The following is an 18,530-nucleotide window of genomic DNA, read 5'->3' on the forward strand; positions in this document are numbered from 1 at the left end:
GCAGGTGAGACATATGAAATTAAAGGACCACAACCCATGCAAAGGTTTTCCCCGCACTCACCAAAAAGTCACGAACACGGTGATCAGTTACGTAGAAACATATTTTGCGCAGCTGCTCCATCACATTGAAGCCCTGTCAAGGGAGGGGAAGGGTAGAAGAGTTTACACAAGAAAGTATTAATGGCTTATTTTCTCTCATAGGCTTTCTTTTGTGCATATCTACAAAGGATTTCAGGGCTCGGCTGCAGCTTGCAAAAGACTGGAGAAATTTCAACAGATTGAGAAATGGGCTTAAAATGCTCAACCCTTAAAAACTCCTGCCTCCCTACCTCAGACAAATTATTACTGTTACTGTTGGTTGCTTTGTAGAGCAAAGTGTCTCAAAGTGACTTACATAATAAAAATAGAGATACGAAAAGATAAACCAAATATAAAAATGGCTATAAAACAAGACTTAAAGTGATTATCCAAATTTATGTACATAAAAGGAAAATACTACCCTTTTTTAAAAGATGACTGCAGAAAGTGACAACAGAACTATGTTACCCACCCAATTAAGAATCAAATGCATACACGCACACATATATAAACGTCAGTGTGCGTTTGTGTGTGTGCTTACCCTTCAATGGATCATGCCCACATTTATTTTTTTCCTATGTTAGATACTTCTCTCCCTGTCCCCCCAATTAAGCAGAATATGACAGGACAAAGAAAATCCTTAATGAGTTCAACTCCCATTGTTAACTCGCCAAGGACCCCCAATGGCCAATCTTTAGCACCTGAAGAAGCAAAGCCAATCCCTTGCTGTGTGTACAGTGGTACCTCGGGTTACATACGCTTCAGGTTACATACGCTTCAGGTTACACACTCCACTAACACAGAAATAGTGCTTCAGGTTAAGAACTTTGCTTCAGAATAAGAACAGAAATCAGGCTCCGGCGGCGTGGCAGCAGCAGGAGGCCCCATTAGCTAAAGTTGTGCTTCAGGTTAAGAACAGTTTCAGGTTAAGAACAGACCTCCAGAACAAATTAAGTACTTAACCCGAGGTACCACTGTACATGCAAATACACTGAAGTAAGCACTGTAGATCAAGCCACGCTCTGGACATGCATTACTCACCATGTTTCTTAAGAGTATGGAGGCTTCTTTGACATCATCCTTCAGAAGGCTTTTGTACACCAGATCCAGTCCTATCTGGGTCAGCACCTTAAGATTCTGGGCAGGGTTACCTGCCATCCGGAAGAAGGTCTGAGCCTCCGGGAGCTTGTTGTTTAATATGGCTTCAGCAACCGTTTGCTGAAAGAGCAAAGAAAGACATGCAATGTAACTAGCTGCTTTTGAAAAACACCATGCCTGACATTCAACCTCTTTCCTGAAGGATCAGGAGAGGCAAATTGGGGAATGGCGGAGGCGAAGTGGGTGGAAGTTGTTAAGGGCACACAACCCAGTCTTAAAAACACAGGAAGTCGCCTGCTTTAGCTGAGATTCCTGCATTGCAGGGGGATGAACTAGATGACCCTCGGGGTCCCTTTCAACTCTACAATTCTATGATTATGAGGAAGGGGGGAAATGTCTCTCTTGCTACTTTCCCTCCATGCTACCACTTGATCATTCTGGTAGCCCTCCTACATATTTTCCAGTTCCAGGATACAGTGGTGCCTTGCAAGACGAAATTAATTCGTTCCGCGGGTTTTGTCGCCTTGCGATTTTTTTCGTCTTGCGAAGCACGGTGTTGGGAAAGTTTTGGAAAAGCTTCAAAAATCACCAAAGTCTTTAAAAACCTCAAAAAAGGCTACCACACCACATTCTATGAGTTGCTCCTCGAAGTCAAGTCGTAACTGTATTAACGGTGTTAAGAAAAAGGAAACAAACTTGCAAGACGTTTCCGTCTTGCGAAGCAAGCCCATAGGGAAAATCGTCTTGCGAAGCAGCTCAAAAAAAACCCCTTTCGTCTAGCGAGTTTTTTGTCTTGCGAGGCATTCGTCTTGCGAGGTACCACTGTATCCTTTTCTGTTTGAGGCAGCCAGAACTGGTCAAAGTCTTCCATTGCTATACTATCAAGTAGTACTTTCAAATCCTTCCTTAGCACACAACTTTTCAAAAGTTGCTCCACACCAAGTTAATGTTTTTATTGTGCTACCTGCCTTTCATTTCAATGGGAGTGTTTGGCACACAGTCTCTAGCTCTCTCACTGAAATCAACAGGACTTCCAAATGCTTAACTATGGCTGGATTCTGCCATAAACGTGGCTTTAGGTCACTAATTTTTCCTTGGGATAATGAAATTGTTTAGCAAACAGACACAATGTCTTGGACAATATATGCTCAGGAGTTGTTGAAACTGATTCTCTGGTTACCTCTGTATTGAACTTTTCCCACTTCTGGCTTTGTTCTACGCAGGGCACGTCTTCTTCAAGATTGCACGTGAAGCTGGTGACACTGGAAGACTTGTGAGGGAACTTTATCATAAACATCCTAAGTTTATTGATGTAGCTGGTTAAAATATCAACACATTTGTCCAGATTTTCATCCAGCTCTGTGAAGAATATCAGGAAGACACTTAACAGAAGGAAGGAATGAAAACATCTCCCTGGGAGACTGGCAACACTAAGGGCAGCCCAATGAACATTAACATATTCAAAGACATATCCCACCATATCCTGTTCTGCTTGCACTGGTGCAGAGAGAAAGACATTCTCCCTTTCATTCCTCTCCTCATTACCAGGGGTGACAGTGACAGCAGGGACACAGGGAAGCCTGCCTGAGCCACTCACCTGCCCACTCACACAGGTGCACTCAGTCAACAACATGATGACAAGGAGTCCAAATATAGTATAGAGAGAAACACACAAGATGCAAAAGCCCACAGTATGAACTGACTATAAGGTACTGACCCCTCCTGACCCAGTACAGGTGTTGGTCCAGCTAGTCCAAAGGACTAGGTTGTTAAGTCAGCTTAAATCCTGGAAAACTGACTTAATCGTTTTATGAGTCACAGCTTTACAGCCCATACAGCGACTATGATTGTCTGCGTGTTTATTCACGAGCACATCCCACAGAGTCCAAAAGGGCACACCTCCAAGTATGTGTGTATAGGATTTGGACATTACGGTAATGGGAGAAAACAATTATACATTATTCACTGAGTTGAGGCCTGAATCGCTCCTCCTCCTCTCTCATCAAACACTACCACTGGAGAGGGGTTTTTTTAAAACAAAAAAAAAAAGGTCACATGCAGGAGCACACAGCTTGTACATGAAAATAGCTCAAATAGTAGAAAGGTTTCATGGCCCATTACGGGGGAAATGCAGGGCACGATGATAATTCAAGCAACACAAGCACAACCGTTACCTTCTCTGTGGATACAAATTTCACGGAGCTGTTTGTTAAGGAAAGACAGGGTGAGGTTCAGCAGCTGCTCAGAGAAATGCTTGCTCTGTGCTTCCAAATCATTTTCTCGGATTGCCATGCAAAGCAAATCTAAGGCTGGTGTAAGCTCTTCCATGCCTGTGTGAGAAAAAGCAGGAAATGGCCAGATGATCACTTTAATATGTCCTCCCCACCCCCCACAAGAAAGGATTCTCAGAAAAGAAAGCACAGCTTGCCTCCATCTTTTCTATGGCATCCATTTACCCCATTGCACTTTCTGAATACACAAGGCATGTTCCATCTCTCCCAAGAATTCTTCGCTGAACATAGTATGCCCTTATATAGCTCTCATTATTTTCTATGTGGCTTGTGCAGCTTTAATTTCACACAAGCTGTACCACAGTGAACTTCTTTCATCTTCACTACACCATTCTTTCCTAACATGGAACTTTCCAGATGTTTTGGATCGCCATCAGTCTCGACAACATATGGCCATGTTGGCTGGGGCTGATGGGAACCGTAGTCCAAAATATCTGGAAGGCATCAGGCAGGGGAAGACTACACTATGCTTTGTGAAGGTCTGTGTCAAATCAATGTCCATTTCAGCATTTACATTGTTTTACTTACTCTTCAAGTAAAAATCTGACATAGTGCTTGCAGGCTGATCTTGTAAGGAGCAAGTTGCAGAGGGACTGAAAATATTCTCTTTGTTCTTTAAAAAGAAATCCACTGTGTCCAACTGACGGTTCTCTAAGCCAGCCTAAACAGCAACAACAGAATCACTGTTAAAAATGCAGCAACATGTAGAAACAGAAGTTCTTAACTAAGGGACATATTCTTTTTGCGGATTGAAATGTTACTTTCTACCGATTTCCAGGATGGTTAAACAACAAGACAAGAACAAAGTATTACAAAAAAAGCATCCATGCAAGAATGCAATTAAATAAGCCAAAAAGTCATGCAACAAGACAGGAGAGCCTGTTTTCCCCAAGCACTATTCCACTATGGACCCATAAGTGAGGCTTCATGAAGGAGTGTGGAATGTCCTCCTACCTATCAGAAAAATAGATGCCCAGCAGGTAAGAACTACCATTTGTCTTTTTGTGGGAGGAGGACTTTCCTAGATAGGATGTGCAGCACAAATCAGGAAAAGAAGGATCACCTCATGCCGAAAATACTGCAGCAGAATAAAAAACTAGGGCTGGAGGGCAGAGTCATCAAGAGCAGTCAGTTTTGTCATGCTCCACAATTTATCCACATGGCAGCTCCACATATTACTTTGGGAGGTGCCCTTTCCAAGTAGCCTGCAAAGGCTGCAGGTTAGATAAGCTCAAACTAAACATTTGAGGCTGTCAAAAAGAAAAAGAAAAAAAGAATCCCCTGCCAGTTGCAATATCCCACCACTCCCAGCACTGGGGGATGTGGGAGGCACAGAACCTCAAGGGCCACAAGTGTTTCTTTACCTCCAAGGCATGTATGGGAATAGAGCATCTTCCCCATCCATTGAGCTGGCAAAGAGAATCTACAGTGCCAGCACTTCCATGGATGATCAGTCTATTCAAGAATTCCTCTTGAGTCAAGCCAAACAGAATCAAGGAGAGGCCGGGCTCTAAGGGTTATAATAAATAAAAGAAGAACTTATTCACCTGTCATATCAAACATGATCTATATGGTACTTTATGAGACTGAATGCAATCTTCTTGCATCGCCCTCAATGGTGTCAGTACTTACAAACAAAGAAATGCTTCTGGTTTCTAGACTGCAGGCTTTGGTTTTTATTTGCAACTAAAAGATGCTCACCTGAAAGGATGGGACATAACTGCTCCTCTCTGTTACACTCCACAAAAAATGAATTTTTGCCCACACAGGAACGCATCACGTCTTGGGTCTCCAAATCCCACAGAAGAAGAATCAGTCCTTCACTCTCACTGGAGAGAGTGAACAATGCACTAAATCCTGTCACAGATTTACACTCGAGTTTCACACCATCTTCTAGTCCTCCTAAATCTATGCTCTTCCATAGTCTGTCTCTTTTGCCTGTGTTTTGGGGATCTTTTCTTCTTGAGTTTGAAAGGACATGAGCAGCATCATGCAGAAAGGAGGCCTCAGAAGCTTCACGAGTCTTACAGTCACAGTGCTCTAGATGCAAAGGATACTGACACCAAGGCAGGAAAACGTTGGCTGCCAAATTTGAAGAATTAGATCCTTTTCTTATGTCAAACAATGAAGACAAATGTGCCTTCCAGGATCTGGAAAAAGGAGAAAAATCACATCAACATTTTAAACAATGAATATGAATTATCTATAGTTGTATTGCTTGAACAAAAAGGATTTGTAATACAGATAAACAGATTGGATAAGTACAAATAGTTTCTTGCCATCAAAACAACTGCAAACTAGTCCTGGGGAGGACGGTGTTTAGACATACTTGTGCATCTATTTGGAAATGATGCCACATGTCTAAGCTTATACTAATTCATCCTAACGTTCTAAAGCTGTTTTACCAGCAGTATCAGCAGTAACAGCAGGAACCAGAGAGCTATAGTGGCAAGTAGGACTGAACAAACATATCCCTCTTTTCCACATAGATTAATGATGCAAGGCAGAAGTTCTGTAGACATACCTGTCGGTCCGAAATGGATGCTGCATAAGTTTCATGCTGTAATCTGAACTTCTGAGGTCATCCTCATCTGTCCCCTCCAACTGTTCTACAGGAAGGTTGTCAAAGTTTTTCTTGCAAATTAAATGCTCAGGATATTCTCTGCGGGGGGGGGGGGGAGTGTATATTTATAAATAAGATGATTTCAACTCCACCTTTCAACCCTCAAAAAGTTCCCTATAACAGTTAATCTATAAAAAAAAGAATTTTCACTAATAAATTATAACAATAAAAAACAGTGAGCATTAAAAAGTCATTGAAAGCAATTTAAGCAGCAGGGGGAGAAAGTGAGATTAAGACCACAAACGCCCAGCACAATAAAGTTTTAACCATTTTTCTAAATGTTTCAAGAGAGCAGGACCATCAGACTTTTCAGGAGAGAGAGAGAGGGGGGGGGGAAAGCTAGAACTGGCAAAGAATTTAAAAAGTGAAAATCTGCCTGCCCAATACCACTTTATAGCATATTGTGGCCAACCTACTTGAAGTATAAATGGAGGTCAATAGCCACGACACAACTGGAGCTGTTGGCAACCACAGCAACACTGAGATCATGAGATATATTTAACAGTGTAAGAGAAGACAGGATGTCCAGACGCTTCTCATCTTGCCCCTCTGTTTGATAGAGGGAGACATCAACATGGGCAAGGTAGGCACCATCCGTAGCATCAAAAATATCTTTGCAACAATGTCAAAGAAAGACACTTTCTGAGTCACATGAACAGGCACACATGCAAAGGAAAACCCACCATCCCGACATGGCAATCCTATGCATGCTTACTTAGACCTAATGTGCAAGACCACTGGGCACTGTTTCAAATCAAAATAGTAGACTGAACCATTCCAAACTGCATGCATTTGGACACCTCTTAAGATATTGCAACTGTCAGGCACATGGCTAGAACAATCCTCTTCACAGAAAGATTTGGTGCTCCACAAAACAAGAATGAAAGAGAAACAGGCTGTGTCAATGCACAGTGAGACAGAGCAGGGGGATCTGGGACCTTCAGGTATCAGAGCATCCCAATCTTCTCTGCAAGACAGAGAGGGCCCCTGCAAAGAATCAGAGGCAGAGGCTTAGTTAGCACCAAGTCTGGTGACATGCTGGTGGATAAAGGTACAGGTGCACCCACCCAAAGAACAAGGACTCCTTGAAAATAAAGTGTTACTTGTGAAGAAGCTCCTCCTCATGAGAAGACCAAACTTCTCAGGCCAGAGGTTTTCAACCTTTTTGAGTCCATGGCTCCCTTGACTAACAACATTTTCTGCGGCACCCATGGGGGCTCAGGAGTCCAGTTATGTCACCCCTTGCCGACAAACCTAGCAGCCTCTCACCCCTTTTCAAACACCTTCCCTTGTGGAGTGTTCCCTCAGCCTCCTCTCCTCTCCAGAGTGCTTGAACAAAATCCTTGCATTAGCATCCTGACTTGCCTTGTGGCCTAATGGGTTTTGACCTTGTTTTGATCCTGGACTATTTCTGCATCTTACCTTTTGTATTACTCAAGGCTAGCACTTTATTTATTAAGAGACATACAACAACAAAAAATATCCATTTATATATCTCAGTATTTGTCTCTTTCTTAAGCATTACTGAGCAACACAGACAACTATCTGCTAGTGTTTTATTTTACTGCTTATATTATACATTTGTTTTGCAAACCACTCTGTGCTGCAGGAAGGACAGGATTTTAAAACTTAGTTTAAAAGGATACATATCCATCCAGATTCCTCTAACAAGAAAAGAACACCTCTGCAAAAGGCAACATCTACTATCCTTTCCAGAGCTTCTGATGACAGATCAAGAAGAAAGCATTCCTCCAACTTTTCTGCTTTCAGTTCTCCTCCAAGAAAAGCAAGTTGTGCAATAATACAGTTGTTGAGCAGCATCAAAGCTTTGCCATTTTTAAATGACAGCACTCGCAAAGAGGAGATTGAAGATAAACCTGCATGACAAGGACAAAAGGGATATTTTCATATGCAGTAACAATAGGTGCAGATAAACAAGCAATACAACACAGTCCTAATAAAGATAAATGGATCACCCATCCCACAAGTGGCAAAAGTCAGGCCGTCTGCATTCAATGTTTGAAACAGCCCCACCAACGTTTATAAGCATTACCTGTCTACAACATGTTACAACTCATGGGCTAAGGTCTGCAATAGATACCATATAACGTATTTTGTTTTCTAGACACTGCTGCAGAATGGCCTCCAAATCAATAAACAAATTAATAAACTAGTATCTTACATCTTGTTTTTTTTAAAAAATAATATTTATTAGCTTTTCAACAAATTAAACACAACACTACAAAACACCAAAAAAGAAAAAAACATACAGTACAATACAAAGAAAAAAGAAACACAACAAAACAAAATAAAAACCATTTAAAACACAATCCAATTTCAACATCTTATCTTTCTTTCCCTTATTTCCTCAACCTCCTCACACCTCCCCTTTTGTATTCCACTTCTGTTAATTGTTTCAGCAATCCCTTTCCATCTTCCTCTGTTTTCTATCCTATAATTGTCTTACCACATCTAACCATGTTTTTCTCTTTAAAGCTCTATTAATCTATTTATACTTAATTCCTTGTAACATTTCTACTAAAGCCATATAGTTTCATTCCAACATTCTTCTAACATTCATTAATTTTACAGTATTTCTGTAAATAGTCTTTAAACTTTTTCCAGTCTTCTTCCACCGACTCTTCCCCCTGGTCTCGGATTCTGCCAGTCATTTCCGCCAATTCCATGTAGTCCATCAACTTCATCTGCCATTCTTCCCTGGTGGGTAAATCTTGTGTCTTCCAATATTTTGCGATGAGTATTCTTGCTGCTGTTGTTGCATACATAAAGAAAGTTCTATCCTTCTTTAACACCAATTGGCCGACCATGCCCAGGAGAAAGGCCTCTGGTTTATTAATGAATGTATATTTAAATACCTTTTTCATTTCATTATATATCATCTCCCAGAATGTCTTAATTCTTGGGCACGTCCACCAAAGGTGAAAGAATGTACCTTCAGTCTCATTACATTTCCAACATTTATTGTCGGGCAAATGGTAAATTTAAGCAAGCTTGACTGGTGTCATGTACCACCTGTAAATCATTTTCATTAAATTTTCTCTTAGGGCATTACATGCCGTAAATTTCATACCTGTGGTCCATAACCGTTCCCAGTCAGCCATCATTATGTTATGTCCAACATCTTGTGCCCATTTAATCATAGCTGATTTCACCGTTTGATCCTGAGTGTTCCATTTCAACAGCAAGTTATACATTCTTGACAAATTCTTGGTTTTTGAATCTAACAATTCTGTTTCCAATTTTGATTTTTCCACCTGGAAACCAACTTTTTTGTCCAATTTGTATGCCTCCATTATTTGATAATAATGGAGCCAATCTCGCACTTTGTTTTTCAACTTTTCAAAGCTCTGCAATTTTATTCTGTCTCCATCTTGTTCCAGAATTTCCCAATATTTCGGCCATTTGGCCTCCATGTTGAGTTTTTTCTGTGCCTTCGCTTCCATTGGGGACAACCATCTTGGGGTTTTCTTTTCTAACAAATCCTTATATCTTATCCAAACATTAAACAATGCTTTTCTAACAATATGATTTTTAAATGCTTTATGTACTTTAACCTTATCGTACCACAAATATGCATGCCAACCAAATACATTGTTAAAACCTTCTAAATCCAACACTTCAGTATTTTCAAGAAGCAGCCATTCTCTCAGCCAGCAAAAAGCAGCTGATTCATAATAAAGTTTAAGGTCTGGCAGGGCAAATCCACCTCTTTCTTTAGCATCCGTTAATATCTTGAATTTTATTCGAGGCTTCTTGCCCTGCTAGACAAATCTAGAAATATCCTTCTGCCACTTCTTAAAGCAATCCATCTTATCCAAAATTTGTAATGTTTGGAACAAAAATAACATCCTTGGCAGCACATTCATTTTTATCACAGCAATTCAGCCTAACAATGATAACTTCAAATTTTTCCATACTTCTAAATCCTTTTTCACTTCAGCCCAACATTTTTCATAATTATCCTTGAATAAGTTCACATTTTAGCAGTCATGTTAACCCCTAAATATTTCATTTTTAAACCAATGCTAGTCCTGTCTCCTCCTGAAACTTCTCTCTCTCATTCATAGTTAAATTTTTCTCTAAAACCTTGGTTTTCATCTTATTCAACTTGAAACCTGCAACCTGTCCAAATTCTTGAATCAGTTCCAATACCCTTTTAGTACTAGGTTCTGGCTCCTGTAAAGTCAATACTAAATCATCAGCAAATGCTTTCAATTTGTACTGTTTAGTTCCCACCTGTATACCTTTAACCTCTTGGTCCTTTCTAATCATGTTTAGCAAAACCTCAAAGACTGATATAAAAAGCAATGGAGAAATTGGGCAACCTTGTCGTGTCCCTTTTTCAATCTTAAACTCTTCTGTCATCACATTATTCACAATTAATTTTGCCTTTTGTTCTGAATAAATTGCACCTATACCATTTTCAAAACCTTGTCCTACCCCCATCCCCTGTAGATTCTTCTTCATAAAACTCCAAGAAATATTGTCAAAGGCTTTCTCTGCATCCACAAATATCAAGACTGCTTTAGTATTAATATTCACTTGTAGTTTTTCTAGAATATTAATTATATTCCTCATATTGTCAGACAAATGCCTGCCCGGGAGAAAGCCCACTTGGTCTATATGAATTTCTTCTGCTAACACCTTTTTTAATCTTTTAGCCAAAATATCCGCGAAGATTTTGTAATCCACATTAAGCAGCGATATAGGGCGGTAGTTCTTGAGCTGTAGTATCTTACATTTTGAATGAATGTTATACTCACTAATATTTTTAAATTTGATGAGTTGCTTCTGCGTATCTTCACTGCAGCTCTGCAAGAGTGTTGCATCACATTTTCCAACCTCTAGATTAATTTCATATACGAGAAGTTCATGGGTCTTACTGACAGCAAGTAGTTTAAGACTGTCCACTGGAAGGTCCTCATCTTCCACACTCTCCCACGTGAAGCTAGGAAAGCAATACTCAATACATGAGCCATACCTCCAATTGTTCTTCTTTGAAATTTTAAGGATGCTGTGCCTTTTAGAGACAAATTACTTAACTGAATTACATTACTGTCCACTTGCACAAAAAATGATCACAAAGCTTAGAAGAACACAGCAGTTGAAAAGGACAACATACAATCAATGAAACAAAAACTCTAGGGAGTGAAACCAATAATAATCTACTTGGGTTTACAATTTTGTCTATTTCTCTAACAAGAGTAGTAATACTTCCTATTTATCCAAAGAAAAATTCCAAGCAACTCAATTTCATAACAACAGAGGTAGGAAGGGACCAGAAGGTGAACTGGGGAACTGTAGATTCTGACAGCTCATTTTACATGCAGGCTCAAAGCCTCACAGCAGGTGGGGCTGTTGCAAAATGGGATGCTGAGCCAGAGAAGTGGTTGATTCAAGTGAAACTGGGCAGTAATGGGGGGGGGGGGATAAACCATCCTCAGTGGTGTGGCTAGATCATTTTGGACTTAATGGTCTGACAGCCCCGCGCCCCTCTTTAGACAACTATGTGCATTATTGCCGTAATGAAGGCCAAAACTGACACTTCTCTTCTCTCCCTCACCCGCAATCCATGCTTTACAACTACTTCCACATTCAAGGGTTGGCAACAGAGGCTTTTGGTTATGTGTCTCCAGCCCCCTCTCCTAAAATGAGGTTTTAAAGAAGCAACAGGATAGTTTGTGTGGTGTGTCCTTAGTTGCAATGCGGGGGGGGGGGGTACCCATGACAATTCCTCCGATTTGCAAAGGTGATAAAGGCCCCAAAAAGGTTGGCGAGACCTAATGGTGATAATACTGAAGTCATATGCATTTTTTAACAATGCACCATCATGAATGCAGCAACAAACCCATATGTGCTGAAGCAATCAGCGGAATTGGTACTGCTACAGGTGCCACATAATAACACTTTCTGCCTTTGTAAGAACTCAAACTTTTAGTGTGGCAGGCACCTTCACTGTACTGTACTCTTTTTGTAAGTTTATTGTTTTATTTTTGTTTATAACACATAAACATTTCAGTGCCTGCTAAAAACATTGTCTAGTCAAGCCTACTCCAATGCTTAGAAACTTGATGCAAGCCTAAACTGTTATTTTAACTTTTCGGAAACTTAAAATCATGGTTAAATTTTCTTAATAATTCTACTGTTTTATCTTTCTTTTTTTGTAAACCGCTTTGAGGCCTTTTTTTAAAAAACAATCAAGAGGTGCATAACTTTTATGAAAAAACAAACAAACAAACACCGTTTGCTTCTGCTGCCCCGACATTTACGTGGGGACAAACACCCTTTTGCTGCGGAGAAGGATTGTTGTGCTTCAAAAGCAATAGTAAGTTAGCCTCTGAGATCACCATGTGGGTGGGTGCCTGGTCCTCGACTACGAAACGTTTTTAAATGGGGGGGGGGGGAGCTGTCGCTGGGGGGAGACGGGGGTCGAGTCCGTTACCACCTATGGGGGGGGTCGACGCTGGACTTGGGACCCCCCAGGCCCGGCTCTTGCTCCACCCCCACTTACTCTTCCCAGGCGCCGGGCAGGGCGATACTGCCGTCCCCGCTGGGCCCGTCCTGCCCGCCATCGAGCCGGGCTGACACCAGCCCCGTCAAGCGCAGCTCCGCCCCCGTCACGGTCGCCAGCGCGTCTCGGCCGCCGCTGAGCTTGGCCCGGGTGATGCCCTGGCTGGGGCTGCGGAACGGCTGCAGCAGAACGCGAAGCGACCCAGCCTCCGACGCCGCCATTCTCCTCTTTTCCCTGAGAGAACCGCGACCGCCGGGTTCGTGGGTCTCCTCAGAAACCTACCGCGGCCGCCGCCATCTTGGGGCAGAGCCACAACAAGAGAACGAAAGCCGGGAGGGCGGAGGCCGACGCTCTTCCTTCGGACTAACCTTCCCAGAATGCCTCGCGGGGATAAGCTGCCGCACTACAGGCGGCGAGTGAGAGCGTTGCGAGTCGGGAGATGTAGTCCTCGCTGCGCGGAAAGCCGGGGGAGCGAGCGCGTTGGACGGCGGGAAATGTAGTCTCGGTTGAGAAGAGGTCGCGTTTGTGAGTACAGTACAGCGTCGCTTTGCCTGTGGAGCGCCCCGCCCACCCCGAGACCGGAAGTGCCCGCGAGGGCCGCCTGAGCGACTGCAGGCGGGCCGGTTGATGGAGTCTGTGAGCGGGCTTGGCTCGGGGCGGGATGCTGTCGCTGGGGCTGCTCTGGCGGGCGCTCTCTAGCGGGGGGCATGAGGCCCGGGAGAAGGAGGACGACCACCAGGCCCACCACCGGCCCGAGGCCCCGAGCAGAACCGCCGCCGCCGCTGCCATGGAGCAGGAGCAGGAGCGGGCCCTGGAGGTCTACGGTCAGTGGCTCCCCAGCCCCGTCCCTATCCAGGCTTCACGGGGCGGGAGGTCTTTCGCGGCCCAGGACCCGGCTTGCCTCGCAGTTGGAGGAGGGGGTGTTTAAAAAGAAAACCGAAACCTTGAAGGAGTGTACGAAGAGAAGAAAGCAGTAAGATAAAAATTAAAAACAAAAAACCCCAAAGCAGCTCTGTAAATCACTCAACACATAAAATCAACAATAAACAGAGAACAGTTTAAACTTACGCACCTCCTTTCGTCTGAAACGACAAGGTGCTAAAAATGTATTGAGACTGCAGCACAAACTAAACCAGCAGCCAAGTGTGTCAGAGTGCGCACTTTAAAATGTACAAATTTTAATTTCTATTTTTTATGATAACTTCTACAGCCCGCTGTCACGAATGACTAGCCAGAGGAAATAAATGCGTTTTTAGCAGAGGCCCAGTTGATTCTGGGGTTGGCACTTGCCTGTATGTCTCTGAAGGAAGGGGATTCCAAAGAGAGGGAGCTGCTACTCAAAAGGCCGCCTTCCCCTTGTTTACGGCCCATGGGATCTGTGGGCACAGCCAGGAGGGCCTCACCAGACAGTCCTGGCTGCCAGACAGGGAGATAGGGAAGAAGGCAATCCTTCAGGTACCTGTTTAGGGTATTATAAGTTGAAACTTAACCCTGATCCAGTAATTTATTGGCAGCAACATGAGGCTCTTTTAAGCACACTGTAACATGCGTGACAACAGTATGCCAGCTAATACATTTTGCGTTGCCTTTAACTTCCAGGTCACTCTTAAGGGTAGCCCCACATAGAGTTTATTACAGTGGATCCTAAACTTTTTTGGGGCCACCGCACTCTTAGTTCCATAAACTCATTCCCACTGCCCTTAGCCTTCCCAGTAAATAGCATGATTCATAATGGTGGTTTGCATGACCCATGAAGGAAGATAACAATCAAATTCCAAATTGTAACAATTAATTGCACATTTATTCAAAATCCAATTTTAGTTCAATTAATTTAACAATAAATAATATAGTTTAATTAATTTAAAAATAGTTTTAGTTTAATTAATTCAACAAAGCTGTTGAACTTGATCCAGTGATACCAGCTTTTCAAAGTCTGATATTTACATCTCCAGCCTCCATGCCTCTTACCTCCCCCCACTCAGGTAATCCCTTGCTCAGGTTTATTGCGATAGTTCCTTTCTTGAGGATAACAATGCATGAGTCACAGTGGCAAGATTATTTCCAATCCAGAAGAGACCAAAAAACAAACAAACCCCAAATTCACTCCACAGTACCCACTTGCTTGCAAGGCTCACTGGTCATGAAGCAATGAGCCTCAAAACACATTTCATATGTTGTTTTTATCATTTCTCATTTGAAATGTCACTTGCAACCTTTGTTCCTCCTAAAGGCTGAGAGGGACCAGATTGTGAAGAGTCTTGGCAAGGCTGGCATCAAACTCCCTTTTATGTCACACGCAAGTGGATTTGCAGCTGACTCCAGGCCTAGAGTTTGATCACTCAACCTTTTCCCCATAATCAGACACTTGTGATCTGTTTGTTTCTGCTTAGATATAATTCGAACTATCCGGGACCCAGAGAAGCCCAACACTTTAGAAGAACTAGACGTGGTAACAGAAAGCTGTGTTGAAGTGCATGAAATTGGGGACGATGAATATTTGGTCACAATCAGGTTTACACCAACGGTACCTCATTGCTCTTTGGCCACTCTCATAGGTAAGATCTGGGGGGGGGGGGGTTCTTTGAGCGATTTGTGAAGTTGTTAGTTTCATGACATTAAGTAAACAAAGATATTGGAAAGTCAAATAAAGGGACACTCAGTTCTTCTGGAAGCATTTCTGGATTTGTGCATTGAAACATGCAGCAGCAGTATTGTGAATTATTAAATATGAATGGGTTGCAGGACCTTTCATGTTGAAAAATGTTTCCTTTAGGGATAGGCTTCTCTGGAACCAATTTAACCTTATTTTTGCAAGGCAGACTGAAGACTGTGTCCCTGTGTAAAGCTCAACACATTAGTGTCCTGATCCCAATCAGAGCTCATGCCCTGGCAGTGTGTGGTGCGAAACTCTTCAGTCTTTCAGAGCTTATTACCAAATTGTAAAGTAGTTCTGTGCTTGAAAGCAGATCTCGAAAATGGATGCCGCTCACTTCATCTCCCAGCCTTTTTCACAGTTTAGATGAGGCAACGCTTGCTATCTTTAGAGCAAGATACACTGAGAACCAAGGCCAGCTCTCCCTCACATGTTTATAAAACTGAATTACAGATGGTTGAGCAATATGACCACATGCCACCAACTCTTTTGGTAGAAAGATAATGGAAGGGTAGTGCTTGAAAAGAAAAATGACATCTTTTTCTTTAAAATGCAGGGCTGTGTTTGAGGATCAAGCTGCAGAGATGTTTGCCTTTTAAACACAAGGTACGCAATTTGTACACTTTTGTTTGTATTTCTAAAAACATACTGCAGCTGACTCCCCAGAAATGCATGTTTAGAGGGCATTTTCTGGCCACACATTCCACTTCCAACTTCCCCCCAAATGTTTTGCATGTTTGCTTGTATGGGGAATTTCAAGGGATGGTGTTATCTGTTGCTCATGCAAAATGTGGTCTTAAAAGAGGACGTGAAATGAAGAACCCAGAGTGCTTTTGTTGGCAGGATTTCCAGAGGGATTGCAACCATGCTAGTCTCTTGCAGGAAGAACAACACAGATTTCTGTGACTAACACATTTATTGTTGCGTAAGCTTTCACTCACTGCAGTCTACTTCATCAGGTACACTTCATGCATCTGCTGAAGTGGTTTGTGGTCTACCAAAGTTTAAGTCATAATAAATTTGTACAAGAATCATATAATTTTAGAGTTGTAAGGTAACCAAAGGGTCATCTAGTCCAACCCCTTGCAGGGCAGGAATCACAGCTAATCACAGTCTTTAAGGTACCATAAGATTCTCAGGAGACTGTATTATGTACACAGCTTTGGCAGGCATGTGAGAACTGCCAGATTGTAAGAGGCCATGCTTCCTTACCATATAACAAACCCCTGAGTGGATGTGGAGATTGCACTGCAGAGAAAAAGAGAGACCTTTCATATTGCAAACACAAGTGAGACTTGCCCATTACAGTGGATCCTCGGGTTATGTTACTTTCGGGTAACATAACTTTCAGGTTGCGAACACAGCAAACCTGGAAGCATATTCTTCCGGGTTTCACCACACGTGCATGTGCATAAGTGTTCTGCATGCCTTGCGCATGCGCAGAAACAGTCTATCACGCATGCATTTGCAGAAGCGGCAGCTCTACTTGCAGATTTTTCGGGGTATGGATGGACCCCTGGAACAAATTACATTCGTATCCAGAGGGTCCACTATATAGCAGGCCATCAAAAGTGTTGTATATTCTGTGCAGATGCACACCTGTGCTATAAAAACATATTAAGCAGTCATTTTCTCTCTCATGTAGTTGGAAATCTACATTTCAGAGGGAGCGCATTCCACGGAGGAGGACAGTAAGTATGTCTTCAGCTTGCGTTGGGCAATAAAGCAGCCTCTTGATATACATCACCAAGTGTGTGTGTGTTGAATTTTCCCATTGAGCATGTCTTCAATCTTCTTGTGTGGCAGTCAGGCTGGGAGGGCCTGGCACCCAGCACCATAGGAAGTGATGCATATGAGCTAAGCACGCTGGAACACATTAGCTTCTGCTTTCATACTTGTTTGCAAGATCTCTTGCAATCTTAGCATTGCATGACTTCTCTGTTTATTTATCATATGCCCAAAGGTTCTAGGGCAGAAGTACATAAAATTAAAAAACAAAGTTAAAAACAATATTGTTGAAACTGGCCAACATAAATTCCCTACAAGCAGAAGCAATTAAAAAAACAATCCAATGTACCGTTCCCACAGGAGACACCAAACTTAGATGGCTTTAAAAAAGAATTAGAGAGGTACTCGGGTCCTGCTTGCAGATTTCCAACAATAGGCATTTGGTTGGCCACTTCTAATGTTCTTACCCTTCCCTAAAAGCCCCGTAAGACGGTGATGAGATCTAAAAGTTGCAGGCATTGGACAGCAGATTGTGGGAGGCATTCACTGAGCTCTGATCCTTGACAAATCTGTGTTTGTCTCTGTAGGACTTGCATCTTCATGCGCATACACATCGTGTGTGTGTGTGTGTGTGTGTGTGTGTGTGTGTGTTTTGCGATATTCTAGTGCATTTCTGTTCATCATTAACCAAAGACGACTTGTTTGTTTTTCGTCGTGCTACAGTTAACAAGCAGATAAATGACAAAGAGAGAGTTGCCGCTGCAATGGAGAATCCTCACCTGCGGGAGATTGTGGAGCAGTGTGTTCTGGATCCAGACTAGCAACCGTGACGGCAGCTCCTGTTGACCTGGGATCTTTCTGGCACTTTGGTGTTCATGTCTTTTTGGGTGGGGAATGGAGGCCTTGAATTTGATACTGGACAGTTCTTTGTACCTCCTGTATATTTTTAATAAATTATTTTATTAAAAAAATCCATTTAATTTACGAAGGAGAGTGAGCCATGTATAGTCTTAGATTAATTTTGAAGGAATGTGAGAAGTTCACAATTAAAAATTTTTTTTATTATGAAACCATTCTGTTGACACCTCATGAATATACATTGTAATTTTTTTTAAAAAACAACTGATTTTGAAGATTGAATTTTACACATTGTTATGATGGAATGTGTTTGATTAGCTGTCAGTGTGAGAGATAAATAAAGTACAGAGTTTTAGAAACACAAGTTGTCTTCAATATGAAAACTTCCCTATAAGTTTTTTTAATAGTGTAAACCAAAGTAGATTTTAAAAAGATATATTTAACTAGGCATTTCTGAAGACAGATAAAAATAATGTGGTGGCTGCAACCTTGTAGATATTTACTAGACAGTAAAGTATCACAGTAGCCTGTAGAAGTTACATAAACTCAGAAGTAAGTTCTGCAGGCTTCAGTGGTACTTTACTGTCTAGGGCTGGATTGCCAATGAGTTTGTTCTGTTTAATTAAGTTTGATCAAGTTCAGGTTATTGCCAACTTGCAAAAAGAAAGT

The 18,530-nt window shown here is 42.1% G+C and overlaps 2 protein-coding genes across 3 annotated transcripts in view; one reads left to right on the plus strand and one right to left on the minus strand.

Moving 5' to 3' along the window:
• Positions 1-12,996, minus strand: part of SPG11 (SPG11 vesicle trafficking associated, spatacsin) — a 35,440-nt gene extending 22,444 nt beyond the window's left edge. For both annotated transcript variants that reach the window (XM_083474942.1, XM_083474943.1), the window contains exons 1-12: positions 12,623-12,996; positions 10,875-11,059; positions 7,737-7,967; positions 6,507-6,702; positions 5,992-6,129; positions 5,169-5,617; positions 4,832-4,977; positions 3,996-4,128; positions 3,351-3,506; positions 2,357-2,535; positions 1,120-1,296; positions 62-133 (exon numbers count right to left, since the gene is read on the minus strand). In XM_083474942.1, coding sequence (XP_083331068.1) covers positions 62-133; positions 1,120-1,296; positions 2,357-2,535; positions 3,351-3,506; positions 3,996-4,128; positions 4,832-4,977; positions 5,169-5,617; positions 5,992-6,129; positions 6,507-6,702; positions 7,737-7,967; positions 10,875-11,059; positions 12,623-12,843 — 2,283 coding nt within the window. In that variant the 5' untranslated portion in view covers positions 12,844-12,996. The remainder of the gene's footprint in view (positions 1-61; positions 134-1,119; positions 1,297-2,356; positions 2,536-3,350; positions 3,507-3,995; positions 4,129-4,831; positions 4,978-5,168; positions 5,618-5,991; positions 6,130-6,506; positions 6,703-7,736; positions 7,968-10,874; positions 11,060-12,622) is intronic.
• A 97-nt stretch (positions 12,997-13,093) lies between these two features.
• Positions 13,094-18,225, plus strand: CIAO2A (cytosolic iron-sulfur assembly component 2A). The gene is made up of 5 exons (XM_083475277.1): positions 13,094-13,446; positions 15,013-15,177; positions 15,832-15,881; positions 16,921-16,966; positions 17,727-18,225. The coding sequence occupies exons 1-5, from the start codon at positions 13,284-13,286 to the stop codon at positions 17,822-17,824; spliced, it is 522 nt and encodes a 173-aa protein (XP_083331403.1). The 5' UTR covers positions 13,094-13,283; the 3' UTR covers positions 17,825-18,225.
• Positions 18,226-18,530: the final 305 nt, after the last annotated feature.

Source organism: Podarcis liolepis (genome assembly GCF_965112155.1).
Source record: "Podarcis liolepis genome assembly, chromosome: 14".
Lineage (NCBI taxonomy): Eukaryota > Metazoa > Chordata > Lepidosauria > Squamata > Lacertidae > Podarcis > Podarcis liolepis.

What these genes read in the sequence shown, in the direction of transcription:
- CIAO2A (XM_083475277.1), top strand. Translation starts at nt 13,284, where the DNA reads ATGCTGTCGCTGGGGCTGCTCTGGCGGGCGCTCTCTAGCGGGGGGCAT. An exon ending in CTCTTTGGCCACTCTCATAG is followed by an intron (nt 15,178 to 15,831) that starts GTAAGATCTGGG and finishes TTTAAAATGCAG; the next exon opens with GGCTGTGTTTGAGGATCAAG. An exon ending in GTTTGCCTTTTAAACACAAG is followed by an intron (nt 15,882 to 16,920) that starts GTACGCAATTTG and finishes TCTCTCATGTAG; the next exon opens with TTGGAAATCTACATTTCAGA.